The 23,140-nt window shown below is 39.3% G+C and overlaps 1 protein-coding gene across 1 annotated transcript; it reads right to left on the bottom strand.

Moving 5' to 3' along the window:
- Positions 1 to 6,268: 6,268 nt before the first annotated feature.
- Positions 6,269 to 20,293, bottom strand: st6galnac5b (ST6 (alpha-N-acetyl-neuraminyl-2,3-beta-galactosyl-1,3)-N-acetylgalactosaminide alpha-2,6-sialyltransferase 5b). Its single transcript, XM_079350447.1, has 5 exons — positions 20,119 to 20,293; positions 19,455 to 19,658; positions 10,522 to 10,931; positions 9,495 to 9,602; positions 6,269 to 7,182 (listed from the first exon to the last, which is right to left on the bottom strand). The coding sequence occupies exons 1-5, from the start codon at positions 20,131 to 20,133 to the stop codon at positions 6,939 to 6,941; spliced, it is 981 nt and encodes a 326-aa protein (XP_079206573.1). The 5' UTR covers positions 20,134 to 20,293; the 3' UTR covers positions 6,269 to 6,938.
- Between the last annotated feature and the right edge of the window lie 2,847 nt (positions 20,294 to 23,140).

Genomic DNA, 23,140 nt, shown 5'->3' with positions numbered 1-23,140 from the left:
CCATTATGTCTCTGCCTGTCACACTGACCCAAAGATTTCCTTCATTTTGGGTATTTATGATGACGCTGGATCCAGCAAAGCTGCAAAATGTGTCAGTGATGTTTGTCAATCCAAAAAGGGATATCTGATGACAGCAGGCATTCAAAAGAAATACAAATACCTGCTGCAGATGTTATAAAATCAGATCAGTCAGACGGTGGCAAGTGTCATGACTTTTGCAGGAATACCTTTATGAAAGCCAGCGGAAGATCAGGTTCAGTGATTGCAGAGGACATCATGATTGTCCTGGAAAAACAAACATGCTGATCCAGCACGAGACATACAGCTGTACTAAGTGAAGAGCACTCTAGAAATACACGACACCATACGCTGTTGCCATGGAGTCAAGGCACAGTCTTACCTAAAGTTGTTGATGAAAAGTTAAAACATTTCTGACAGCTCTGCAGAACGTGCAAATCTGAAAGTCATATTGCAAACAAAGCAGATGGTTGTAAGAGGGAGTGAACAAAAATGTGTGTTGTTGTTTTGTTCAGCTTTGTTCAGTTCAGTTTTGCTTTTGGGTGAAACGGCCTCAGACATCTCAAAGTCTGACTCTTGAAGAACTTCTCTTAAACTTTTGCAAGTCTTGGACAAATATTCAAGTGCATTTTACAGTTTTTAAGGAGTCTGCAAAACCTTTCAGAATTACTTTTTATTCTGTCAACTTTCAGTCACAGAAGTATTGTTACTTAAAGTTGGAGGATCTATTTAAAAAAAAAAACAACAACCCCTGAATTAAACACATCTTAAAAGGTTTAATCTAGATATTAAAGCTAAAAATGTAATCCTTCCAAAAGAACATAATTCATATAAACAAAATAGAGTGTATAATGCACTAAATTATTGAATATTATTTCAGTTATAATGAACTTTCAGTTACTGAAATTAATCTCCACCATGCAGGGTTGCCTTCATGTAGTGTTCTGTCATCGGCTTATGACGTGTGTTTATTGCCAAACTGGAGAAATAAAAGAAAAAACACTCCAAGCTACTTCCTACCGACAAGGTGTGCTGTGATACAATAGATAGGCTTTATGTTGATTGTAAGAAACAAAGAGACAAAACAAAGCAAACAGTTCAAACATATTTGGTTTGCTTGATGTTATTGGATTATATATCTGTTCTTTGTACACCGATCCTTACCCATGGGCTTGTGGTTTTGTTTGAATGTGTCTGTGTTTTGAGATAGTTTGACTTCAGAACAGAGTTTGAATATCCAATCACACACAGGGGCCAACTCTACCATTTTAAGATATGAATAACAGTATACAGGTCTTGGCAAGCAATACTGAATAAGTGCCAACTTAATGACAATAACTGTAGCAATTATACAGTTTTGTAGATCAGATAAAGAAACCGTTTCTCAGGACCAAAACGATAACCTTGAACCATTTATTCATTTTCAATGCTGTATTAAAATGTCTCACTGAGACCCAGTCTACACTTGAGACCTAGGTAATAACTACCCATATTGAACCCCTTACTTGTTTACACTTTCCAACACATGAACAAATAAATGCATCAAAGACAACTTTATTTGGGTCTTTAGGTGATGGAGCTGCATAGATGCAGAGACAAATGTAGCCACCAGGTGTCAGTAAAGATATGTGAAACATTTGCCTACATGAACGTTAAGGAAAAGGTTGATTTTATCTTAGAGAACTTGACTGATTAATCGAGAATTCTTTTCTAAAACAGAGAGCGGATACATAAAATATGACTTTCATTTCATATGATGATTGTATTTTGGCAGCCTGTTGCTATGGCTCAAAACCATAGCTGTGATTAACAGGATGTATCTGAAAGTCAGGCCAGTTCACACGCTCTGGTTAGCAACAGCTATACTTCGACTATATTTACAAAGGTGTCACAGCCAAACATGTCTAGATTGAGTGAAAGTACTGTAGAGTGGGAGCATTTGATTAGCGATGGAAGATGTAATTGCCATAAAACATACAATTTATTTGTTTGTTTTTTTATAAAGCTTGAACATTTTAGTCTGCTCCAATCAGATTGGATCCCGAGGGGGGCAGTGATCCACTCTTGAGATCAGATTTGCCGTACCAGGGACCATAAGACCCTAAGTGGCTACTAGCTATTCTTTGCATGCTAATGTAGCATATTTTGTTTACACTGAATTTGAACAGATCAACTGATTTTGAGTAAACAAAATCGGGCCAAAATATTTATGTTGCTCTCGTGTTGGACGGACAGACGGACGGGGAGAGAGAGAGAGAGAGAGAGAGAGAGAGAGAGAGAGAGAGAGAGAGAGAAAGAGAGAGAGAGAGACGCAATGTGAAGGCAGGGTAATTTCCTCCTGATACACAAAATGTTGAAATTCTTTTTAGGTCCTGAAAGTAAGCAATAAATAAATAATTTACTCTGAAAAACAAATGAAAAAGTCTGCCATCTGTAGCAGTTAAAGCATGTAAAAACTTTGACTGTCTGTACGCGTTTTATGAACCAATCCTACCTCCATGTCTCCCCAATCGTTCTCTACCCCGCGCATGCATGAGCCCACACTCAAAGCATGAGCTGAAATCTATTTCTGGACCAATTGCGCTATGGTGCATGGGCTTTTGAGGGAGCACAGAGGGGAGGGTCTGGGTGAAGATGGAACACAGAGAGAATGCCACTTACAAAATCATGCTAGTTTTCAAAAAATACCTGCTCTGCTAAGCTCACCAGCTTCTGGCACTAGCCTAATTGTCATAGAGATGTGAACTATACTCAACAAAAATATAAACGCAACACTTTTGTTTTTGCTCCCATTTGTCATGAGATGGACTCAAAGATCTAAAATTCATTCCAGATACACAATATTACCATTTCTCTCAAACATTGTTCATAAATCTGTCTAAATGTGTGATAGTGAGCACTTTTGCTTTGCTGAGATAATCCATCCCACCTCACAGGTGTGCCACATCAAGATGCTCATCAGACACCATGATTAGTGCATAGGTGTACCTTAGACTGTCCACAATAAAAGGCCACTCTGAAATGTGCAGTTTTGTCTCACAGCAAAATGCCACAGATGGCGCAAGCATTGAGGGAGCGTGCAATTGGCATGCTGACAGCAGGAATGTCAACCAGATCTGTTGCTCGGGCATTGAATGTTCATTTCTCCACCATAAGCCGTCTCCAAAGGCGTTTCAGAGAATATGGCAGTACATCCAACCGGCCTCACAACCGCAGACCACGTGTAACCACACCAGCCCAGGACCTCCACATCCAGCAGGTTCACCTCCAAGATCGTCTGAGACCAGCTACTCAGACAGCTGCTGAAACAATTGGTTTGCATAACCAAAGAATTTCTGCACAAACTGTCAGAAACCGTCTCAGGGAAGCTCAACTGCATGCTCGTCGTCCTCATCGGGGTCTTAACCTGACTCCAGATCGTCGCCGTAACAGACTTGAGTGGGCAAATGCTCACATTCGATGGCGTCTGGCACGTTGGAGAGGTGTTCTCTTCACGGATGAATCTCGGTTTACATTGTTCAGGGCAGATGGCAGACAGCGTGTGTGGCGTCGTGTGGGTGAGCGCTTTGCTGATGTCAATGTTGTGGATCGAGTGGCCCATGGTGGTGGTGGGGTTATGGTATGGGCAGGCATCTGTTATGGACGAAGAACACAGGTGCATTTTATTGATGGCATTTTGAATGCACAGAGATACCGTGATGAGATCCTGAGGCCCATTGTTGTGCCATACATCCATGAACATCACCTCATGTTTCAGCAAGATAATGCACGGCCCCATGTTGCAAGGATCTGTACACAATTCTTGGAAGCTGAAAATGTCCCAGTTCTTGCATGGCCAGCATACTCACCGGACATGTCACCCATTGAGCATGTTTGGGATGTGCTTGACCGGCGTATACGACAGCGCGTACCAGTTCCCACTAATATCCAGCAACTTCGCACAGCCATTGAAGAGGAGTGGACCAACATTCCACAGGCCACAATTGACAATCTGATAAACTCTATGCGAAGAAGATGTGTTGCACTGCATGAGGCAAATGGTGGTCACACCAGATACTGACTGGTTCTGAGTCCCCAGACCCTCAATAAAGCAAAAACTGCACATTTCAGGGTGGCCTTTTATTGTGGGCAGTATAAGGTACACCTATGCACTAATCATGGTGTCTGATGAGCATCTTGATGTGGCACACCTGTGAGGTGGGATGGATTGTCTCAGCAAAGCAAAAGTGCTCACTATCACACATTTAGACAGATTTATGAACAATGTTTGAGAGAAATGGTAATATTGTGTATCTGGAATGAATTTTAGATCTTTGAGTCCATCTCATGACAAATGGGAGCAAAAACAAAAGTGTTGCGTTTATATTTTTGTTGAGTGTATTTATCAAGTAACGTTTATAGCCTATAATGAGTGCATCGCTGAATATTCTTATGTTCTTTTGGTTTTGCTAATTGTGAATGAAACTTGCGCAGTTACATAATAAATGATATTCTTAAACATCTTCATCAGCCTGCAGAGCTCAATTTTACCCCAAAACATGCAACACTGTTTTGGCAACAAGCACCCCATTTTCATTGTTGAAAACGCCCTCAGGTTTCCAAGGTCGATGAAAATCATGATGTCCCCGCTGGCCTATCGGCCATCTACGGCCCATCTACATAAATAGCCACAGAAGGCTTATTTGAAGCCTGTTTGTCCTTTGAAGCCTTTAAAATCCCACCTTTCCACCTGAAGCAGCAGCAATTGGTTTTCAGAGCACACAGCGCAGATCTCAGGAGCAGCCAGTGCACTTAGCATGACACCCAGCACTGCTCTGGCTTTTCTCAGAGTACCTGAGAGTATTCCAGCATTAACATTCAACCCAAGTACAGACACTCGCAGTAAAATCAGAAGGAAAACAGAGAACAGGCAGCAATCAGTTTCTTTTTTGGTCAGATGGGACCTTTTATTCTGCAGACGTCTTGCTGTTTCCATCACCCTGGGGATATGGTTGGAAAGCATGGTCTAATCCCTTGCGAACAACCAGTTCTCTGTATGCTGAAGAGGCCGAGACTGAAGCCCTTGGGTCACGATTGAAGAAGCCTCTCAGGACACTTTGATCATTTGTATCAGTAATACTGTGGCTGACTGGCTAGGAAAGCCTTTAAGGGCTAGTTCTGGTTTTAATTGCAATAGGTTTCAATAAGAGGACAAATCATGGCCTTGACTATCAGACACATGGGCTTTCTGAGGGGCCATCTGTTCAATAGCAATAGAAGAAAACATGTAATATATGCCAATTTAATCTTATTGTTTAAGATGTCTAAAGAATGCACAATAAAATCAGGTCAAATCACCATACTTTTAAACATTATTTATTTACAGTTTAAAAAAGTGGGAAAATACTTCAGACCTGAACTTACTGATTTGAGGGATCACTTGCCCACCGTTCTATTGATTCATGTAAGTGTATTAACTGCATGCATATTATCCCCAGGTAGAGCCAACACCAATATTTAAGCTACCATGAAGCAAAATGACCAAAAAACTTTACACTTTCAGTTTCTCCTGTTTCATTCATATAATTTCCCAAGCTGATGGACTTAGTGCTGGTCAAAGCCTCAATCTTCTTCTCCAATTTCATTTTTTTGTGCTACAAAAATTATGAGCAAGTTCCACTTTAATTAACAGGGAAAATGTGTCCTTAAATTAAGTTCTGACACGTGTCCTACATTCAACATCACCAGTCATCAGCAGCAGTAGACCACATGCTCTGCCCCTGCAGCTCTTTAAATCATCGCTGCACATTAGGAGTTTTCATACTGCAATAAAACAAGCAATGAAACGATGCATTTACTACAATACAGATAAGAAATGATAACCAGTCGCTGCTTGTTTTTTCTGTTTTACATCATTGAAAACTAAATGTTTGGGGGGTTTGAATTTTTTTTTTTACATTTCAGAACTTACTGACATTTCATAGCAAAATTGACTCGTCGAAGTAATCTTAAATGAATGTTTCAAATAATAATGACATTACATTGTTGCAGCTGGATGATAAAATCATCAGATCCAGATCCAATGTTATTCACTATTGATGCACTTTATAAGCCCAGCCCCAGTACATATTGTTTAAACATCTGTTAAAAACAAAAAAATATACCAAAAACATATTTACATGTAAACCAGTTAACCATAACGTTTTCTTCCTGATTCCTCCATTCTTTAGTTCTTCAATGTCACTTTTGCATGTTTGTAATTTCAGTGACCTTCTGCAATTGTTCTTTGATATATTTTAACAGTATGAACACGTATTTCTCTCTGTTTTGACCCTGTTGTCTGTACTATGAAAATGGAAGTTTCAACAAGAGGTACCGTAAATGTATAAACATGTTAAAAATTGTTGGATGGTAGCTCTCAACATCATAATCAGCCTTTATAAATGTAATCTGTTCTAATCTATGAGTCTACAGTATCTAACTGAGAAGTACAAACTTTTCCCAAGTCATTTCAATACTTACTTTTATAAACAACACAGATATGACATGTGTCCTAAGTGAGTTTGTCATGGATTTGAATACATGACAATGAATCAGTGTGCAGCTATTGGAGAGATGAACTGTCTCATTGTCAGTGACTTGCCTCTTCGAACTCATGTGTTAAAAATCATAATTGAGCTAGCTGCTGTTGGTTTGATTCCAGTATAAGATTCATCCTATTGCAGTTATACTTCCACAACATTGTTGAGGCTTTGTGCTGCTTTTATGCAATGATCCCATTCTGCCAAGCTGCTTATGGTGGAGGGCTTAGAGCCACAACAGAGGCTTGTTTAGTCTTACTGCTGTCTCATACATTCATGTCAGCCACAGCGAGAATCTGAACACTGAAAACCATCCACGCTCATATTGTGCACTTCTGGGTATCGTCTCACGAGTGAATCTCAGGATCCAGCAGGAACAAGATTGAAGGAACTGTTCATGCCAGTGATGACAGCAGCTGGCTTCCAGTCAGGCTGGTAAAAGTGGATGTTGAGGGTTCGAGCCCAGTTTGCAAACACTGTCTTCTCCGTGATAAAGCGGTGGTGGCTTCCTCGTCTGCTCCTCTCATGGGAGAGGTACATGGAGCATTCGTCAGGCCCCGAGGGCTCATAGTAATGATACGGCACAGAGGGATGGGAGGAAGATCTGCACAGGAGCAGAGAGAGACGTAAAAAGACATGAAAGTCAAAGTGAGAGGGAGGGATGGGGAGATAGAGAGGGGATAATTATCAGGGTGGGAGGGAGGGGAGAAAAAGCAAGGCAAGGGAAGAAAAGGCGATAAGAACAAAGGAAAACGGATGATCAGAGGAATGTGGGCTCACAGATGTGTTCATTATACACCATCTTATTCCTCTGATATGTGTTGTCCCACAGAGCTGAAGGCTCAGCCAAATAAGAGTCACATCAATCCCTGCGCTGCTTTCCTCTTATGAATATTCAAATGTGTCAAGACTGTCCTTTATGCCCTTGTTGATTAAAGTGAGAACAACATTATTTCTCTGATTATTTATAAAAAATAATAATTTATACTTTATCAATCCCACGAGGGTAAATTCGGTTAACACTCTGTTTAATGGACATGAACAGACACGTAGGCCGAAATACAACAGAATCCTAAATGCATTAATGAAGCTTAGTGAAAGTTCAGTAAGGAAGACTTTAAGTCATCCACAATCAGGTTTCTCAGTCACACTTTTTCACGCTATCTCATTTCCGCTGTCATTCTCAAGCTGTCAGTTTGGGCCGTCCGCGGGTTAATCAGCTTTTCTGTCACCAGACCTCATCTAACCAATGGCGCAGCCTATCATCGTTCAGCTCTCCTTTTAAATATGATTCTTTTTCTTCCCGAGTTCTTTCAAGCTGGCTTCGTGCGCCCCTCCACCTCCCCATCACCGCCATCTTCAGAAGCAGAGTCAACTCCCATCAATTCTTCTCTCACTCGGTCTCATCAAAGCATCAGTCCTCCACCACAAGGGTCTGACCTACATGGGGGGGATCTATCCTAATGACGAGCTGAACTTCATCACTAAATCGCATCTTCTACCCCATAGAGTCCAAGCGCTAAAACTTTTCTGTCAAATGTCATTTTGTCAATCACACTTTCACTGTAATAAATTCATTCTTAAGATCACTTGTCTATCCTGATTGAAATGGAGAGGTCTCAGAGTTAGGGGTTGCCCACAAAGGCTCTAGAGCTGTTTTGAGGTTTGGTGCCTTGCTCAAGGGCACCTCAGCAGTGCTCAGGAAGTGGACTGGCACCTCTCCAGCTACCAAGCCAATTTCTGGACTTGATCCGTGCTAGGACTTGAACCGGCGACCCTCCAGTTCTCAACCCAAGTTCCTAGGCTACTGCCGCCCCCAATCAACTTAAAGTCTATCGTCAACTTTTGAAGTATATTGTTATTAATATCTGTTTTTTTCTGATATTTTAATTCAAAAAATGTTCACTGGCTAAAAATCTTAGTCATTTATCAGCCTGACAGCAGGAAATCAAAAAATGTTGAATAAATCTCAGCAGGTAGTAAATATAACATAGACTTTACAAGTGGAAGACATCTTTCTAAATATACTATGTATTATTTGTATGCATGTTGTCAGCATGCAGAATGGAGCTGCAAAACATTTGTTATATTATTAGAAACTAAAAAATGATTTTCCTGCTGCTATCCTACAAGAGTAAATATAATATTTACATGAAGTCTTTCTTGTAAGCCATTTGTTCAAACACATTAGTATGTGAAAATGATGGTGAAATTATCAATAAGGTGGATTTTTCATTGCATTATAACTTTTAATGCCCTCAGATGAAAGTCAAGCAGCAGAAAGTCAAGGACACAATATTATTGGCATGCACATGGATTAAGTCTTCTGAACACTGTTGCTAGGAAACTGATAAAGAAACGGACACTGACTTATTGAAGAATTTTGGTGTCTTTCAGCTCACTACTTTGGCCTAACGGTGACAAAGTTGCTGTTTTGGTTCTGTGTGTCACTTTACAAATCCAATATGACAGATGTGTGAAGTGTTTAGAGTAAGAAAGTTAAAGACAAACTCTTATGAAGACAACCTGTTCTGAAACCAAACATGCAAAGTTAGCAATAATAGAGCATTCAGAGACTGATGCTTTTCTTAGGAAGAGGCAGAGACATAAAATGGAGGTAAACGTTGGAACAGTACAAATATACAAATAGTACATTTGTATAAAAGCTACAAAGCTAACAATTAAATTCAAGGTTGTTGGTAATATGTATCCTACTGGCAATGTAAGTGGCCCCAAACTGTTTGGAAGTAAATTAAAGTTAACATTTGAGAAAACTATAACACATCCCGACAGACAGACTAAAATTAAAATGCATGTAGTATTAGTTATGTGGTATTTGGATATTTACAGTATGTTTTTCTCTGGGTATGTAAAGTTTAAGGGTTTAAATCATGGATATAAACAATGTGTCTCTACCTGCAGTAATCAGGAGGCACCATGCCGTACACATTAATCCTGTCACACAGCTCCAGGGCGATGGCCATGGTGAACCAGCCAGTACTCAGCCAGGAGTTTGAACTCTTCCTGCAAGAAAAGAAAAACGTCTTTATTGGTAGATCTGTTCTCATGTAGTCTGTGGTCTGTTAGCTGGGACCAGTGTTATACTGTGAACCAATAGTTCTTCATTTTTACTTTTCAGGGAAAAATCCATAAAGTTAAGAGTCTTCTTTGTTTTGTACACAACAAAAAGGAAATGATTAATGAGTAAGTCATTTATTCTGTTACATGGAGGCTGAAGTCATTGGATTTTCCATTCAAATGCAATGTCATCTTATCTTCCTGTGGACGAGCTGTTCTCATGCAAATGAGTTTATGAAAGGATGAAATGACATAGATAAATGTCTTATTGTCTTCATTTTATAAGCCCTGATTCATCTAACCATTTTTCTACAGCACAGGTACAATCACTGCATGATGTGTTCTTTTCATTTTTAAGCATGAAAGAAAGAAATATGTGTGCTGTGTGGGGTTGTCTCATCCTTTTTATATGGCCATTTGCTTCGCATTCATGAAAGGTTTTTTCTATTTGTTCCAAACCAAGCTCAACGACTGCCTCTGAAAATGTGAAATACAAAACCACCTCTCTATTAAATCATTCTCCACAGTAAGATGAAAAGAACAGTGTCAGATTGGTTTGTTATGACTCCCCATCCAGCCACTCTCCATCATCACGACACGATAGATAGATAGATAGATAGATAGATAGATAGATAATAGATAATAGATAGATACGTATACTTTGCATGAAATCCCTGAGGTTTGTATGTAAATCCTGTAAATAATGCTGCCAGTGTTGTTTTACGCTCTGATATTTCCTTTGTAAACGAGAATCATGAGCTGAAGCGTTTTACTCTTTTACTGTTTTAAACATGCTTGGTTTGTCTCACTTAGACAGCTCCAACATAAATCATAAAAACAGAAATATGATTCTGGGGACACTTACCTATCCATTCCAGTTTCCTTTTTAAAAAGTTCGTCAAACTTCAGCATTCTGATCCTGGAAATAGTAAAGATTTGAAGTTTGGGCAGCAGCTGGTTTAACAGCCTGAGGTTGTTGTAAACGTGTCCTTTCCCGTCCCGTCTCATGCAGTTGCTGGGTCCCCAGAAGATGAACACTGTGTCTTGGCTCACGTTTAGCAGCTGATGTCGGGTCCGCAGCACCCTCTGCAGACTCGAGTGAGCTATGACACGCAGGCTTGTGCGTCGGCCAACATCCTGCTGGTAGCCAACGTTGGGGGCATCGTTCATACGGATTACACACTCAGAGATGTCAATTTCTTCTCCTCTCTTGCTCCCTGTAAGCTGACCGGAGCTGGTCACCAGGGCACATGTCTTGCAGTGCAACTTCAGATGCTAGAGAGACGAAAGGTCAAAGGTATGTATTTGTAGTTTCATTCAGAAATATTCAAGACAGGTTGTGGTCTGTAGAACAGCTAGCCAGAGTAGAGTCTCATTAAACCATTACATTTCTATTGAATAAGTCTGGCTTTACTCTCTCTAAACAAATCAGCCAACAGACTTATTTTCAATAGGTATACATATGATCTTGTTCAAAATGTTTGTCAAATGTGTTGGCAGGCTAACAATCAAAAATAGGCTTTTGGTACAAAGTGTCATTGAATCTCCAGGATTAGCAATAATTTTGTAGATAATTAGTCAATCAAACTTTTGGACAAAAGAAAAGGTTTGGATCACCAAAACATGTCTATGTGTACAGAACCTGTAATTCATGCTCATTGGTCATTTCCAAAATGCTGAACCTCAGTGATTGAGGGTAATTCTGAGAATGACCAAAGTCCAAAAGAGACAAAGAGCAAAGCAGAGACAAAGCAGCAAGAGAACCATGAAGCTCAATCATGGAAACCTTTAACAGTCTGTGGTGCATGCGCAGACAATAGCTAAGACCTGTCAAATGTCCTCAAGCTTTATAGAGCATCTTTGAATGTGAAGCCATGGGATGCCGGTGGATAACTCGTATGCCTCATGCAGAGGCTGTAGTCTTAAAAAGTGAGGAAACCGGGCTCCACTTGGACCTATGGATCCTTTCCATTATATCATTGACCTCTCTCTCTCTCTAAAGAAGCCATAACTTTGGGATTTAACGCAAAGATTCTTTAATATACAGTATTAATGTTAGTCTCATTGATAGTATAGCTTTTTAGTGTTTCAAACACATACAGTAAATAAGGTAAGCGTTATCCAGACAGCCTGTTCTTTTAGTTATACTGTTATTCAAACACACCCATCTTGTTAGCCGTTGAAGCAGAGACAGTTCTTCAATGGGATTTCAAATGGAAATCATGAAAACATAAACCTATACTGAAGTGACAAATGAAGTCACACGCAGACTTCTAGTGATATACACTTACAGTAAATTCATGTATTATTCATGTATGTATGAATGATTTCAAAGGAAGAATGTATTGCAGAAGTGCTGCATTAGTTTTACACTTTTGTTTGACCATATATTCATGTTGTTATCACCAAAAGGTGAGCTCTGATTGAATGATCCAACAGCAAAATCCCCCACTCTGCACATGAATTATTCCCGACCTTAATAGAGAGCTACATTGGCATTCTGAACTGTGGCCTGAGCTTCACACTCCATCAGGTTCTGAGGTGGGGATGCGTTTGTCCATATGTGTGTACACACACTGACATGCAGGTGATGTTACAGGGGCCAGAGTCTGTGCCGCTCACAGTGCTATATTTGTAATACTCTTCCACTATCTCTGTGGCCCCACACTGAGTGATTGCCCTCGTGTGTGTGTGTGTGTGTGTGTGTGTGTGTGTGTGCGTGTACTGCATCTGTATTTTTTTTTATAGTTATAGTTGTTGAGCTCCTTTAAACTGTCAAGTTTGATGACCCCATGGATATGTAATACTATCACGTTTTCCTTACAAGAAGCTGCAGCTGTCTAAAAAGTGTCAAGGTTTTAGACCATTTGTAATCCCCTCTATACACACAAACAATCCCAGCCTTTTTGCACTCAGGAGCAGGATTTCGAATACCAAAACATACTTCCAAAAACAAGACATTTCCTGTTGGAGTGTGTTTTTCGCTCTGTCCTCAGACCCCCTTTCCCTCCATAAGAAGTAGACTTGAGCAAATTACACCCTTGTCTGCACAAACACACCTTCCTCATCTTTGCTGGGGAAAAAAAACCTTAAAGTAGTTTCTTCTTCGACAAAAACAGATCACATGCATTATCCTATCAGCTCTGTCCTTACAGTTACCCCAAAGCAACTTCTAATCACATCAGAAGTCATGGATTTTTTTAAACCGGTAAAAGGTGATTGAAGGTTGCAATTGTGACGTTACGCTTTGAAGTGTCGATGAAATAATAGTGTCCTTAACAGTGAGGCTCAAGCTTCACTGCCAGCTCCCACTCAGCCTCTGACAGCTTGGTGATGTTGGGAAATAGCCACTTGTAAACCATGGATCACATTGAAAGAGGCTTTCACAGTCAATTTCACAATATTACAGACGACAAGCAGCTAATAGTGGCAACCCACACACTGTTGAATGAATGAATGAATATGTGAGTGAGTGCAATGTAATGAATATTAACACTGTTGTTTAATGTATAATCAGCCTTTAATTAACACTGTAATCTTCGATTTGTGATTCAGTTATCTTTGTAACCCTTGCCAACAGGCACACACACAGTCAGTCTGCACTTCATCGTGAGGACAGAGGCTTGTCTGCCTTTATCAATAATGCATATCGTGGGAAGCAATGCTCCTCCCCAGAAAAACAAGGTCTAAAGACAAAATGTTCAACCCAAGGAGGCCATTTAGTGAGCTTTAATGTGATGCATGTTGGATTTAACTGTCCAAACTTTAAGTTTCATGGTGGCAAGAAGCCACCTAAACTACTGGATGATACATTGATTAATATTGTCCTTTTGATATACTCTTTGTGATTCAATGTTATATATTATCCAAGAATGATGTATTTTTGAGGACTGTCAAAAGTTGCCGTAATTTCCCAGCTTCTATGATGTTCTATCTATCTATGATGTTTCGGGTGTTTATATTTCCGTCAAGCTCTCAGAAATAGTTTTTGCTGCTCCTGGTTTGATCAAGAGCAGATAATTAGAGGGAGCAGAAAACAACGCCTTTTAATTAAAGTTTAATTAACCCATATGAAATGACCTTTTTTAACTGCAAGAGCAGATTGTACATTAGTCTACAAATTAATTATCTGGTGCCACTAAGTATTTAGCTATTCATCTACAGAGTTAATTATATTAAAGTCATAATCATACCATGCAATATTATTGACAACTGTCAAATAATATTTCTAAACTTTTTACAACACAGCATTTCCTCCGTAAATCACATTCTTATTAAAGGAGCAATATGTACGATGTGTGCTGAATTAAACCATGAAATGACCTTATTATATCAGCAGACATTAAGCAAACATGTTGAAGCGCTGGCTTCTCTGGAAAACAAGCAGAAGCCAGTTGGTTCTTCTGTATAAATATTGATCCTGGTCTGGAGTAGTCTAAATCCATTTTGACCACTGAAGTGCTTTAGGTCACACCCACACTGCCGTCTTGCCCCTCGCCCACTTGTCAGGCAAACTGCAAACCAGCAGGTGTTGCAGTGATTGAACTAGTTTGCTTGCCTGTTTCCGAGATAATTGATTCTTAACATCTCAGCATTTTCTAAGAAGCTCTGTGACCAGAAATGTGATAAAACCAGGATACATATTGGAGATGCTTTTAAAAAATAAAGCAATGTTAAAACTTAAAGAGGTTTCAAAATCGATGCAGAACTGGCTTCTGACAGGGCAACCCTAAAAACTGTAATGGGTGGATGTGACTTTCAGGTTTTTGCATTACCAATTGCTTCATTTTTTTCCAACATCAGAAGTTATCACTTGGGCAACCCGTGTAGAAATTACCTCTAGGGAGGAGAGGGCGGGGGAAACGAATGAGAATGTCTCCAATTATTCTGATTCTCGTGCTCAAGATTCGTCATTGTATATTCTGGTGCACAATCGAGATATTTCTAGGCAATTTTTTCGAACAAAATCTTTGAAAAACATTTTCCAAGTTCAAAACCTCAAAGTGTTTAAAGGAATTTGAGTTCAATTGTAAACGTTTTTTAGAACTGTTTGATTTTCTTTGGCTACATAGTTATTTTGGACGTCATTTTTACTTTATAAATGGGGCATTACCATTGTAAATATTTAATCCAACATCTAATCTAAAAGATATTTTTTTAACATGCCAGTTTGTGTATGTTAGGATACACCAGTATTTTTGTATTCAACTATTCAGGTTAAATCCATAGTTGTTTGAACAAAAGACAATGCTGTAGCTTCCAGAGCTGCAATTGTTAGGACTACGGCTCTCTGGTTCTAGTCTGAGTCAATTACAGCCCACACACTGACTGCAGACTCATCAGTATGGTCCTATTTATGGTTCCCAGGAGAACACAGGATCATAATTGCTTTCAGAGCAAACCCCACCAGCCAGCCTTAAATATGGCACAAGAGACTTGACTGTGCCTCGGCAGTCTTTGCCCTCAACTACATTTCAGTTTAAGATAGGTTGAGAGCACAAACCTACAGAGAGACTAGCTTCCAACAGGGTGAGCTATTAAGAAGTTGCAGAACATTCATCAGTAAAGAATGAACAATGCCTACAGTCATGTAAGTTGGTGATTTTAATTTACAAGCGATCTCTGAAATGTTGATAAATGTAACTCCTAAGAAACTAGTGCAACACCATGATGAGGAAAAAGTGAGAAAGAATCCTTTTAAGAGATAATACACTGCTTCAACGTGTGATATAATAGCTGCTGGGTTCATAAACTTAAATGTTGAAAGAATGTACATGATAGAAAATCGTACTAATGGTCTGACTGAGAGCGGAGGCAGATTTTGTAAAAACTGAGGTGTGAGGATTTAATGATCAGCATATCTTCTGTTTTCTCAGACACTAATTAATTATACAGACATCCTCCAGACAGTTGACAGCTCATTAAGCTCCTCTGTGTGAAACATATTCAAGTTTCTATCTGAAACATGCTCTGTATTCATTTCCTTTGAATAAAGGAAAGTCAGAATAACATTTCTCCAATGTCATGTTAACCTCAGACAGCGTCTCTGAAGAATTAGCCTTGTAGCAAGCAGCACATGGTACCAAAACCTGGCCACATTGGGAATAACAGTGATACTTTATGCTTGGTTTATATGCAAAGAGCTCAGGATAGATAATGTGTCCAGATATACTGCTATTTTACTGCACCTATGGCTTGAAATCCTTGTATACCATCGTATACCAGAAGTGTGATTTTTAGGTACGCTAATAGAGCTTAGACATACCCAGTGACCTGTTTTTTTCCTGCATAATCAATCTGGTACATACCTCTAGAATAAGAACCTTAGAAAGGGGTTGTCATAGATATTTTGCATACTTTTTTTTTTTTACGACAACCATTTCTCCCAGAAGGACGGTATTATAGGCTGTCAGAGCACAGAAAGTTATCGCCCATAATAAGCAGGTACATCATATACTGGAACAGGCACACAATCCACACGAGTGCTCTCACAATTGCCATACACAGAAAGGCCAATGTAGATTGATTCTGCCAATGGTTCTTCAAAAAGGTCAACATCTCTTAAATTGGTACAACATCAGAGATGGAAAGAGGATGAGAAGCAAAGGTAGAAAAATAGCTGTTCAGACTGAAATTTGGTTGATAGGATTTGAAAGAGGTTAAGAAACCCAGCAGCTCTAATTACTGTAGCCTGAAGAAGAAATAGAAGAAATGCCAGAGAAACACGTCACACGAAAAACCTGCAGACAAAGCACGTACAGAGAAATAAAATGAACCACAATTGTTCAAAATACATCCAACACATGACACGTTTGTTGTTCAGTATTTGAAGTTTAATATTTTTAACATTTTTTTGTGGATTTCAATGAAGCTCCAACCTGCATAGCTGATACATTAAGCCAGTGCGGAAATGCAACAATATATGCAGTTCATTGAGTGTCTATTTGTGGCTGGCTAAATTAAGTAATCCTCTTTGGTGCGCATATTTAAAATGGCCATTTTGACAGCAGGGGTGAACATATTGACAGCCTGGCAGTTATCAAAAACAGTTTTAGTCACAATAGTTTAATTAGTTAAAACTTTAATCTAATCTGATCAAATCAAGGCCAAGAGTTTTGCATAATTAGCCATACCAAGGGATGTGGCTGATTTGACTAACGGGCCCTATTTTGGTCCCTTTTCTTTTTACCTTATTTTGTACTGGTTTCCCTTTATAGCCTTGGTTAGCTTTGTTTTGCGACCAACTGACATTTTCCTTTGATTGCTTTGTTTTGATTGTTTAAAGTTGTGTTTCTCTTTCAGCCACTGAGCCACTTTGTTTAGAGGCTAGGTACCCAGGATGAAGTCCTTCCAGTTGCATGCGAGTTAACAGCACTGGGTCACTAATAGACGGCAGTAACGTTTTGGTGCTGTGAGGTTTGCGGTGCTGCACGACTATAAGTATATGGTAGCACCCCCACACCTTCCTCAGCGTAGTCTGCCTCTTCATTAAGTGGCTTAAGCTCAGTTTTGGTTTATTTCTTTTTAGTTATTATTAGTTAGTTATTTATTACTAGTTGGTTAGTTAGTTATTATTAATTAGTTATTAGTTAGTAATTATTAGTTAGTTGAGTTATTATTAGTATTTGGATTTCTTTTGTTTAACCAGTTTTCCCTCAGCTCAGTTCCCTGTACTTTGCTTTTTTTGTTATTTTTTACTTTCTTTTGATTAATTAAAATAACCTTTTTTACGTTTCTATAAAACGTCTCTGCCTCTTCAGTTTTTGAACCTGTGCAAGCCCCCAGGTGGCGTTGTCTATTATTGTTAAACATTGTTAGCTTTCCACCAAAACCACAATCCCCTCTCCCGCTTTGCCACACACAGAAGCTAACATGGGCCATAAAACAGGATCTGGCAGGCACATTAACAGAGCTCACTTTGCATTTCTGATGAGGGCATTAAACATTTACATTGTCTCTGGGCATTTGCCTGGGGCTTCCTGCATGTGTGTCAAAGCAAAGACTCCCTCCAACAGTAGCAGACCTCACATGACCCTGGAGAGAAAAGTACAGACGTGTCCACCCACTGACAACCCCACAGCAGGTCTCCTCTGGTTAGTTATTCCATCGGCTCTGTGAGGATGCAGAAGCAGCAGCAGCCCCCATGGGAGGGTGGGGGGTGGGGGGGGGGGGGGGGGGGGCATTATGCAGTTTGAAGATTTTGCAGTGCGGATACATCATGAATCAGCTGTCAGCCAGGAAAAGGTGGTCGGCCAGGAATAAGTGTGAAAATCACAGTGGCTAAAAAACTGCAAGCAGCTGCCCTGTTTAATCTTCAAATTAATGTTTCCTTTTCATTTACTTGAAAGGGAAATGATTATACAACATCTCAGGAGCTCTGCATTTAAAAATCTAGCACATCAAGAAACAGAAATAAAATCCAGAGAACTTGAGCCAGATCCAACCTCTTATCAAACTTATACTCTCAAGTCACTGGTCATCCACCGACAGACAAACTGTACTTCAAACTTGTCCTATCCAATGCACCCAGGGAAACATCCTCTACTCCTGGCTGTACTGCTCTCTTTTTCTTTGAGGAGAGAGGTGACGCTGTCGAAATGAGCTGCCTGTATAACCTTGCAGGTCTGAATAAAATTCATTTGTTTAAATCATTGAATGTAAAACTTTAAAAACTAAACTGTTACAGCAGTGATGTAGCTGTTCTAATAGAAACGCATCCCTTTTTTTTGTGCTTCTGTCACTAAATATTTCATGGTAATGGCATTAATTATAAATTAAGACACTAGATAAACAAAGGGGAGCCAAAGAAAATACCTCTACTGCAATTTCTGCTTTTGAGTTTGATGATTAGAGGAATGATTTTTATAATTATGGTCTTAAGAGGAGAAACCAAACTGAAATAAATTCTGATTTTGTTTTCCAGTTACCACAAGATACATTTGCTGGTACAGCTAGAAACAGTCTTCAAAATAAGAACACTTTGTAAATATTATATCTCACTTATTAAAATCAAAAGACAACATGTGCAGCTGTGAGGAAGGCTTAGGACACGGACCACACATGCAGACCACTTCTCAGTTCTCTTTGAAGCCAGGGAAGCACCGGAAGCTTCAAAAATCAATTTTTGTGTGCATACCTGGACTCTACTTTCACACGTTAGTTTCCCTGCATTTCATAGATGAGAGCTGAATACTGAAGAGGTGCAGACATATACAGGAGTGGAAGTGATTGTTTTTAAACCTCCAAAGCACACTAAAACATCATGTTTAAGGACACTTACCATGTGAAATGCACTGACAAAATCAACGTAAAGAAGCTCATACAAGAGACTGATTTATCCCACGTCTAACCAAATATAATGATGTTTGAGGTGCACACTGAAGTATCTCGTGCCTTTGTTCTGTTCAGTCATATCACCACTACAGGCCTCCACGTGCTAAACTATTTTAAGAATTTGGTTCATTTCCAAGTATTTTACTACATCAAGGAGTTTGACTCAGTGTTTTAGTGCAAAAGTAATCTAACTATTGTTAGGAATTTATAGTAAGAAAAATAAATAATATACAAAAAAGTACTAAAGCGCCAATGCTGGACCTGTACAGAGCTGTGGCTGTGTGACGAGTTTAAGGAGCGCATATACCATATAAAATTACACAAAAAATAATTTGACTTATATTTAGTATTCAATTACCTGCTTATATGCAGTGAATTAACAAACATTAGAAATGACAAAAACATCATCTTTACCTGTAATATCAGGGGACAGACCGCCTGTGAGCACAGATGGTGCATATTTACCTTGTGATCCATTACACCTGTGTATCCCTCCAGTGTTGATACTGAAGGTCTCTGTGGCTTTCTGGATGGAGCAGATCCATCTGAACGCTGGGATGACAATGCCAACGCTGACGAGGAAGAGGATCTGTCCCCAGTGCGGCTGTTGTACACCAGCATAAAACTGGTAACCATGGTGATGATGATGATGCCACTAATGCCTTGGCACTGGAAAGACAAATGTAAAACACAACTTCAAAAAGGAACATACTAAAAATAGGAAACAGGAGAAATTGCTACAGCTTTCTTTTAGAACAGAGTGCTGAATAGATTTATGATTTAAAGCAGATTGTTGCTTGACTGGCAGCTGCTCTTTCCTCGTGCAAGGCTGCAAATAAAATGTCAGCTGTGCCACTCAAATGTGCTCAACATTAGCAGGGCAACATGTGGGAAAGAAAAGCACTATAGGCTGCTGACATTAAACATCTTCCAGTTACTGCCCCACTGTAGAAAAAAAAACCTTCACTCGCTCATATAATCCTTTCATTGGAATAAGTTAAATTAAAGCTCGTGCTATATGAAAATAAAACACTACAAAGTGCAACTAGGTCACAGCAGACCACATATTGACAAAGACTCCATACAGCGGATCATGACAGTCAAATTTCCAGCAGGTTTCTTTACTTACCACTCTGATCTTCATCTTCAATTACCCTCGCTGCCCACCGCACATCGAGCCTTCATAGTATCGGAGTCGGAGCTCCCTCACGGCATCTGGAGTCTTCAGCATGCAACACTTGAGCGGCAGCATCACCGGGATCAGCGCGGCGATGAGACGATCGACGCTCCAACACAACGCTCCTCTCCCGTCCATGCGCTCCTTCACACGGATTCACCAGCGTGCGCCTCATGGTCCTAAACAACTCCATTTACCAGTTTACATCATATTCAGGTTTCCCTGGTGGTTCATGAGACATACATTTTCCTAATAAACATTGTAATAGTCTAGACTAGGCTACATATTATCTTTGTATTACAACGAATCTCAAAAGCAGAATTACATGTGACTAACCACACAAATCGTTGTAGTCTATAGGCTATAAGCTACTGTCACAGATATAGGCAGGTTGAGTATAGGGTCGCATCGATAAGACAATATGGCCTACAGCACAGGTGAAAATAATTAAGGCCGGTCAAACGATGACAGAAGCAGGAAAACCACTGGGGACAACGTAGCCTACATAGGCAGGAAGATGACCAACAAAAGAGGGGAAGTGTGAACAAAACGCTGCAAAATAAAGGCTAAATTTATTTCACAATTTCCTCTGAGCACCATTATCAAAAACTCAATTTTATCATCACATAAAAATGCATTTTTAAATGGCAAATATATTCTAATATCCCGTTAATGGATTTAGTATATGAAAATGAGTTTCTAATAAAATGTTTTAAGGCACTTTCAAAACATTTTTTTTGTTGTTGTTGCGTTAAACATTATTGGTTCGAGGCCAAATAGCTCAAGCAACACTTGTAGTATTAATTTCAAATTTAATTTGTTGATAAAGTTGTTCTTCATGCGTATAGAGTTGTTCTTCAGGTGTATATAGTTCTTTTTGACCCATTCAAACCTTCTACTCTTGGTAGTTTGTGAAGTTTTGCCAGAAAATCCCACTCTGCTTCTATAGACAGTTAGTGAAACTTGTGTCTCAATGTAAGAAGTGTTATGAATTGGGGGGGAAAAAACGTTTTAAATGTAAAGTCAGAGGATACTTATCAGTTTACAGAGCAAGACCTATTAATATTGAGGAATGATAAAAACAAAAGATAAGAAAATGAAAACAAAGTCATCAGCTAAGATGGTAAAAAGACTCATTCTCAATTTCCCAGCTCCTTCCTACAAGATTACAGCCTCCAGCAAGTCTGTCTCCCAATGAGCTTCTGCTGCTCAGGTTGCCTTATTGCCAAACAACATAAAACAAATACTCAAAGAAAAGAAAAATGTAGTGGCTAAAGGCATTCTTCTGATCCTGGGTGCAGTTTGAGAGAAGGAGGAGCTCAGGCATTTGTAGAACAGTCCACAGGTGCAGCAGATCAAAAGGTGACAACGGATAAAGATCAGGTAGCGCCTCAGTTTTGTGAGTCACACTATAAACTTTTACAGTGAAAAAAAAGATACCAAAATCAAATTATCTGTCACACATAACTAAGTTCTAAGAACATTTTAAGTTCTAAAAGAAATTGTGTCAATGTCCACAGACATTGGGTTCATGTCAGATTAAGTAGAATGAGAAATTCATTTTGTAGCGTGTTTGAAGATGATTTGCCAAGATGTTTCACTTTGGCATTGTGGTAATTGATAATTAATTAATCTGAAAAAATAATAACAATAAAAATTTAAAAAAACAACCAGAACAGATGTTACAAGAAAGATCCGGGTAGCCTACTTTAAATCAGTGGGAACAGCACATTGTTGCTTTCCTGTTTTTGGCCTAGATTTGACAAAAGTTAAAACAAGTTCCTCTTTAGACTCACTAGCTTTTTATATAAAAGCCAGGAACCGTCATGTAATATAACTTCTATAAGAAGCTATATAAATCTAATGCTTTGATCATCTCATGAATCTGATAAATATCTTCAATAGTAAAAGCTGTTATCAGCTGAGCCAAGCTTAAGCAACCGCTTTTAAATAGATGATATTAGTCAAGCAATATGGTGGTTTATCAGAGATCCATTCCTGCATATGAATGGACACCTGTGTAAGAAGTCTTAATGGCATTAATGCTTTACTTTTCTCAAAGCTATTGTTACAATAATATTTGAATATTTCTGAGCCCAATTGTATTAGGAACGCTGACTAGTGGATAAAAATGTTGTATGACACTAACAAATTCTCAGTGATGGAAGTTAGATTCGACTTGTTGGCACAAAAAAATGGGTTTATAGCAATAATGGACACTGCCATTGGTTGGCTGACTGCCTTTGGAACCTTAAGTTTGCAGTATGGCTGCCACCATGTTGGTTTCTGGAGCAAACAGTGACTACATTTGAAAAGACAGCAACACTCCCATTGTTTTTCTGCCAGGGATAAATCACACTCTTTTGTTAAATTAAATTAAAGCTCCCAAAGAATTAATCATGTCATAGCCCTGTTCTGCCTCTCAGTATATTCAGCCACACCCTCTTCATCAGCTGACCTGCTCTCTTAGCTTTTCCCCTTGAACTGATCTCCAACCCTGCTTGCCTTGGGCTCACCTACTCTGTCAAAACCCCAGTAATTACCTCAGCCTTCTGTCCCCAACCACGACTATTGCTTCAGCCCCTTCAGGTTCCTGTTTGCCTGTTTTCCGGGGTGAAGTGTGTGTGACTTTATATGCCAGTTTCCTGTCGTGCTGCAATTGGGTCCATACACTGCTAAACAACAAACATAGAGGTCCAATTTATTATCTGAATAAGCAGTTGATGCCTTGGAGACAGCCGCACCCATTACTTAAATCAACCAAGCCCCTAATTATGCATAACAAGGCTTACAACTATTTAAATATTAATGTTATATACTAATTCAATCTCTGTGAAGTTTTCATGCTCTGAAATATTAAATACTAGTGTGGTTTTCTATAGCAGGCTGTAAATATGATTAATTTTACTGTAAATTGTGGCTAATGTGGCACCAGTGATGGGGATTGAGCTGCTAATGTCATGAGCCTCAAGTG

The sequence above is a fragment of the Symphodus melops genome (assembly GCF_947650265.1).
Source record: "Symphodus melops genome assembly, chromosome: 8".
NCBI classification, from domain to species: domain Eukaryota; kingdom Metazoa; phylum Chordata; class Actinopteri; order Labriformes; family Labridae; genus Symphodus; species Symphodus melops.
This window is presented reverse-complemented; position numbering and strand designations above follow the sequence as displayed.

Bases quoted from the DNA above. Each gene is read 5' to 3' on its own strand.
- st6galnac5b (XM_079350447.1), bottom strand. The intron at 10,932-19,454 runs GTAAATATGCAC...TCGTCTCTCTAG, and splicing joins CAGGTGTAATGGATCACAAG to CATCTGAAGTTGCACTGCAA. The intron at 9,603-10,521 runs GTAAGTGTCCCC...CTTTTCTTGCAG, and splicing joins AAGGAAACTGGAATGGATAG to GAAGAGTTCAAACTCCTGGC.